The 6,000-nt window shown below is 37.6% G+C and overlaps 1 protein-coding gene and 1 pseudogene across 1 annotated transcript; one reads left to right on the top strand and one right to left on the bottom strand.

Moving 5' to 3' along the window:
• The first annotated feature begins 1,866 nt into the window (after window positions 1-1,866).
• Window positions 1,867-2,766, top strand: LOC102894992 (olfactory receptor 4D5). The gene has a single exon (XM_015589061.1). It carries the CDS (start codon window positions 1,867-1,869, stop codon window positions 2,764-2,766), a length of 900 nt encoding a protein of 299 aa, XP_015444547.1.
• A 655-nt stretch (window positions 2,767-3,421) lies between these two features.
• On the bottom strand, window positions 3,422-4,677 carry LOC102894739 (annotated as a pseudogene).
• Window positions 4,678-6,000: the final 1,323 nt, after the last annotated feature.

Genomic DNA, 6,000 nt, shown 5'->3' with positions numbered 1-6,000 from the left:
ACCCTGAAGAATATCTTTCTTCACTCCTTAGTGTGAGAGACTTGTAGGGTTCTTAGAGATTAAAACCACAAAAATATTGAGTCTCCCTAAATATAAAGCCCCCGGGAGTTTCCAACTCACACGCTAGTCTACACTCAGCTTCCAACAAATCATCAAAATTGCCATTTAAGTGCTTTTACCAGTTTATGACTCCAGTGGATGCTGCTTCAGGTAAGCAGATCTCTACTATGAGTCTCTGTGCTTCTCTTATCTCTCTAGGTTTTGAGGTAGGGTTTTGCCCTATGACCCTAGTTCTTTGATGGGTCTAAGAAAAGTCATTGACCTTTGGTTTGTTTAGCTTTTTCTTGTTTTAAAAATAGAAATATTGATTTCCAAGTTCTTCACATGCTGAAGCTAAAACTAGGAATGCCAACTTTGTGTATTTGAAATGTTTCATTAAAATGAAAGCAAAATTAATACATAAAAATTAACAAAGAAAATAAATGAAGAGTGTATTGAGCATGAAAAGTTCAGGGAACTTTAAATAGTTTGGTGAAAGGGCCTATGTATAAAATAATAAAACTTGAGAAGTGGGCAAGTGTCAGAAGGTCTTGGTCTTATTAAATCATTTGTGTGTTATTTTTGTAAAATCCTTAGTGTTTAGCATAGTGCCTAGTAAATACAAAGTGCTTAATAAATGCTTATTAAATGAAAAAAGAACAATGGAAGGAAAATGTAATTGAAAAGTCATACTTAAAATTAAGTTAAATTTGGAATGGTAATTTACATTTCTCTTAAAGGATATGAAGAAATTAATTCCAGGATTCTTATAAATAGCCAGCTTTCTTAGTATCTTTAAAAATACTTAAATATATAAAAACATCCCACTTAAATATATAAAAACCTTATTTGCAAGGTTTTTAAATGAGACAGCTTTGCATTTAGATAGTGATTTTTAAACTTTAATTAATATTTATGGCTTCCTCTTTCTGCTTCTTATAAGAATAAGAAATTATTCTTTAGATGATTCTATGAAATTAATATTGATGCTCAAACTCTTCAGGGGTGGTTTAATATTCTAGTTGCTCTTCCTTCTTTTCTTTGGGGACAATAGTTTTTCTGAGTTTCTCAGAGCCATATCATATGTTTTCTTATCTAACTTCAGAAAAACAGTAGTTCTCTACTACCCTTATAAAGTACAAGAACTGCGTTTTCTGTTTTGTTCCCTCGGTCATGACTTTAGCATCCTCCTGGGGCTGAAAACATAACTCCAAGGGAGAGTTAGCTCAAAAGACAACTGAATTTTTTTCCAAGGGTATGATAGGCGACTTGCATGGTTTGTTGTTTTGGTATATAAGTAGAGATCTGTCATCCTATGGAAATTCTGTCTAAATATCTGGCATGTGGGGATTTATCAAGTTTTCTCAAAAAAGCCACATATAGTTTTAAAATATTAAACTACAGGATACTTTGAAGACCTTTTGGCTAATTTATATCATAGATAAGGAAAGTGAACCTTAGAGAATTTCAGAAGATTGTTTCATTTGTTACTGGGAAAATTAAAAATTCACTCTCAGTTTAGTGATCTTTCCTTTATATACCACTCAGTTTTTGAGAGCTAAATATTTTTGATTCTCATAAAATTTAAGTAGTGTCAGTGCATCCCTGAGTTTTATGCTTCTGATGTTTTATTATAACAACATGTGATAATCAAATACTTGATGTCCTATAGAACCACTTACAACATTTTTCTTATGGTAAATGAGATAGGGGAGAATTCCTCAGAGCTGGGAAAGAAAATTATTTCACAGATGTGGATTGCATGATGAATATGTCCATGTTTCTTAGCAGGTTTATTTACCAGATTATAACAAGCAGAAGAATCCAATGAACCATTCTCAGGTGACAGAATTTGTCCTCCTGGGGCTCTCTCAGGTATGGGAACTTCGGTTCCTCTTCTTCATTGTCTTCTCTGTTGTGTATCTTACGACCGTAACTGGAAATCTCCTCATTGTGGCCATAGTAACCTCTGACTCACGCCTGCACACAACTATGTACTTTCTCTTGGGCAATCTTTCTTTCCTGGACTTTTGCTACTCTTCTATCACTGCCCCTAAGATGCTGGCTGACTTGCTCTCAGGCAACCCCATCATTTCCTTTGGTGGCTGCTTGACTCAGCTCTTCTTCTTCCACTTCATTGGAGGCATCAAGATGGCTGTCATGGCATATGACCGCTATGTTGCCATTTCTCAGCCCCTGCGCTATACACTTATTATGAATCGAGCAGTCTGTGGGCTCCTCATGGCAGCCTCCTGGGTGGGGGGATTCATTCACTCCATTGTACAAGTTGGACTGACTATTCAGCTGCCGTTCTGTGGGCCTGACAAACTGGACAACTTTTACTGTGATGTGCCTCAGCTGATCAAATTGGCCTGCACAGATACATTTGTCTTAGAGCTACTAATGGTGTCTAACAATGGCCTGGTGACTCTGGTGTGTTTTTTGGTGCTCTTGGTATCCTACACAGCACTGCTAGTCATGCTCCGAAGCCACTCATGGGAGGGTCGCAAGAAGGCCTTATCCACCTGTGCCTCCCATATTGCCGTGGTGACCTTAATCTTTGTGCCTTGCATTTACATCTATGCAAGGCCATTTCGTACATTCCCCATGGACAAGGTTGTCTCTGTGTTGTACACAATGGTCACTCCCATGCTGAATCCTGCCATCTATACCTTGAGAAACAAAGAAGTGATCCTGGCCATGAAGAAGCTGTGGAGAAGGCAATAGGACCTACTGGGTCCCCTGGAGCTTTGACCTCCAGATATGCAAAGGCAGGGAGGGACCTGAGGATCTGAGAGATGCTTCAGTGTACCAACCTGCTTGAGAAGACTCACAAAGTAGCTGAAACTACTTGTCCACTACTTCTCTATTGTTCTTAAACTCAGTCAAGTTCTGGTGACCTGAACTTTTAACAAAGCTAGAAAATGGAATGAATATCCTAGAACTTCTCCCAAGCGCCTCTTAGAGGCAAAGCTTCAAGTGGTATCCAGAAATGATGTTTGGCTCAGGTGGCACTTTTCCTATATGAGCGTGATGTTGGCCCTGCTGAAAAAGTTCCAAATGCAGAATGCGTGAAGGTGGTGTATCTGGTGTTTCTTTCCTGACATTGCTTTTTGGACACAAAATACATTTGAGAAACTCAAACAACGATAAACTTCTTGGAGACAAGAGAAACCTCGAGGTTAAAATAAATGTCAGACACCGAGTCCTGATTTCAGGGGGCTGATTGAATTTAATGTCAATGAAGAGAAAGGGAATTATCTTGGTCATATTATTACTTTTTTCCTCATCATTTCTTTTTTTCCTTTTGCTTTGATCAGGCTTTTATTCAAAATTAGCTCTCCAAAGTAATTTGATCTTTGTGGAATAAACGAATTTTAGTTTATGCACAAGCTTCACTTCTTCTGTGGTGTCCCCACCCCACCCCGACTCCCGTCCCATCGGGCTTCTTCTCAGCTGTTGGTTTCTTGGTAGCTGTAGCCTTTTTTTCCCCATCAAAAGCTTCTTTTGCTTCAAAATGCCAACAGCCGCTTTTCCTTATTTCCTACTACTGACTTTTCACCTGGAACCCCCTTCTCATATTATTTGGTTTCTAGAGCTGCTGCTGCTTTATCCACTTAGAGCTATGGTTCTTGGCCTGGAGAAGAGTAGTGTTCTGGCACATGGTCTTTGCATATGCATTTAGCTTCAATACGATTCTCAGGTTTTTCAGTGGATTCTTCTTCAGGACTCTGCAATGAATTTTCCTGTGTGGTGCTCTGAGGATTTGGATTTCTGGGTTTTTCAAGATTCTTCTAAGGTCTTTACTGAATATCTTGTGCATGGAATGATTGTAGTTACTCTTGAGGGAGGCAGCTTTACACTAAATACCATATAGATCATCTAACTTATAAGAAGCACTTTCAGTCCAAATGCATAAATGGCCCACATGCCCACCAGGAGCAAGTTTTAAAATGCTCAATTTGCTTACATTAAGCAGAATAATTCCAGGGATGCTTCTGAAGGCTTTGATGAAACCGTTGTCCTCATTATAGATGATTTCTCATTTTGCCCTTACGAGCTTTTATTTGCTGAGATGCACAGACTTTTTTTTTTTTTAAATAACATTCCAAGCCTCAATTTTTTTAAGAACAAAACAGCCTCCTTGGTCTTTTCATAGCCTTCACCTTTATCTTCAGCCATCAAAGAAGGTGTTCAGGAACTTTCTCAATATAACACCTTTAGACATGACCAACACTGGTAAGGCTGAAGCAGCCAGGGCAGAGAAGATGGCCTATCGCTTCTGTGTTGTGTTCACTCTGCAGTGCCAACAGCTCCGGGTTTTGGTTGGCGCAAATATGCAGCCCCTACAACACATATTGCCAAAACCACCCTGGCCAGAACGATCAGTCCCACTGCCTTGAACTCTGGGAATTTGAGCCATAGTTCTGTCAGTACCCCACGACTCAGAATTGATTTGATGACCTGCTAATTTACTGACAGCACAGGGCTCTCTATTATTTTTGTACAAGATGATATGAACAAAGTTCACAATTCTTGGTCAAATGGGAGTCTTGAACACAGCAGACAAAGTGACATTTTGCCAGATGATTCCTCTTTTTCAGAGTACAGTAATAACAGTCAATAAGAACACGCCATGGTGGGGAGAGAAGATGACCATGCTCCTCTCAACCTGATGGCTCCCACAGGAAAAGTCTTCACTGTTTCTTAAGGCTATCATCATCCTTATCATCTAAATAATATTTAAAAGCTTACTATGTGCCAGGCATTGTACCAAATGATTTTTATTTATAATTTATTTTATTTCTCTCAACATCCTCATGACGTAGGTATCATCTTCATTTAAATGATGAATCCGTTGCAAGTAAGAGACACTAAATAATTTATTTAAAGCTCCAAAGCTTGTTTCTGGAATCCAGCTCAGGTCTCTTTAACTTTGAAGCCTAATTTCTTTTTTTTTCCTCTCTTTTAAATGGAGAAATATTTTATTTAGTTAGATTAGATATTTAGACTTTTAAAAGTTGAGTTAAGGCATGCTAAGGCCTTCTGTACAGGTATATAAATATCTAGAAATTTTCATAGATTCTGACAGGCGACTTCAACAAAACCCCATATTTTTGATCTATACATTTTCTAATAAGCACATAATTTGTCCTCGGACAGTCTTCAAGACTATAGCCACATCTTGTGTGTTTGTCTTCACATGGCCATTTTATAAGGACAGCAGTCATATTGGAGTAGGGGCCAAACTTACTCCAGTATGACTTCATTTAACTAAATACATGTGCAATGGCCCCATTTCCAAATAAGATCACAGTCTTTAACACGACATTTTTTAGGGGACACAATTCAACTCATAATAGCTTTTCAAACTTGTTTCTTGTGTAACAGTTTCATGTGAATTTTAAACTTTTTTGCATTGGATATGGTTTAAACTTTAAAATCACTGCATTAATTTTATTAGGTAAGAATTATTTTCATGTAATTGATTTAATTTGCATAATTAATTATTCATATTTTTAAATGTGTGGAACTTTTTTGACAAATGAGTGGTTATTTAAAAGTTAAACATGTCATTATTCTTTTTTTGGGGGGGAGAGGTATTCACAGAAACTTATTTTTAATTCCTTAATGTCACCACATATTTATCCCCTTTTATGCCATCTACCTCCCTTCTCACTCCTCCCTGTTATCCTCTAGTAATCACTAGTCTATTGTGCATGTCCATGAATCTCTGTTCTGTTCATTTGTTGCTTTTAGTTTTATATCCCTCATATAAGTGATATCATGTGATTTTCAACTTTTTCTGTCTGGCTTATTGCGCTGAACATGATTATCTTGAGATCCATCCATGTCGTCACAAATGGCAGTATTTCATCTCTTATGGCTGAGTAATATTCCATTTTATATATGTACCACAGCTTCATTATCCAATTATCTATTGTAGGACACTTCGGTTGC

The sequence above is a fragment of the Pteropus alecto genome, unplaced genomic scaffold (assembly GCF_000325575.1).
Source record: "Pteropus alecto unplaced genomic scaffold, ASM32557v1 scaffold244, whole genome shotgun sequence".
NCBI lineage: Eukaryota > Metazoa > Chordata > Mammalia > Chiroptera > Pteropodidae > Pteropus > Pteropus alecto.
This window is presented reverse-complemented; position numbering and strand designations above follow the sequence as displayed.

Excerpts from the sequence above, each read along its gene's own strand:
- LOC102894992 (XM_015589061.1), top strand. The coding sequence starts at position 1,867 with ATGAACCATTCTCAGGTGACAGAATTTGTCCTCCTGGGGCTCTCTCAG.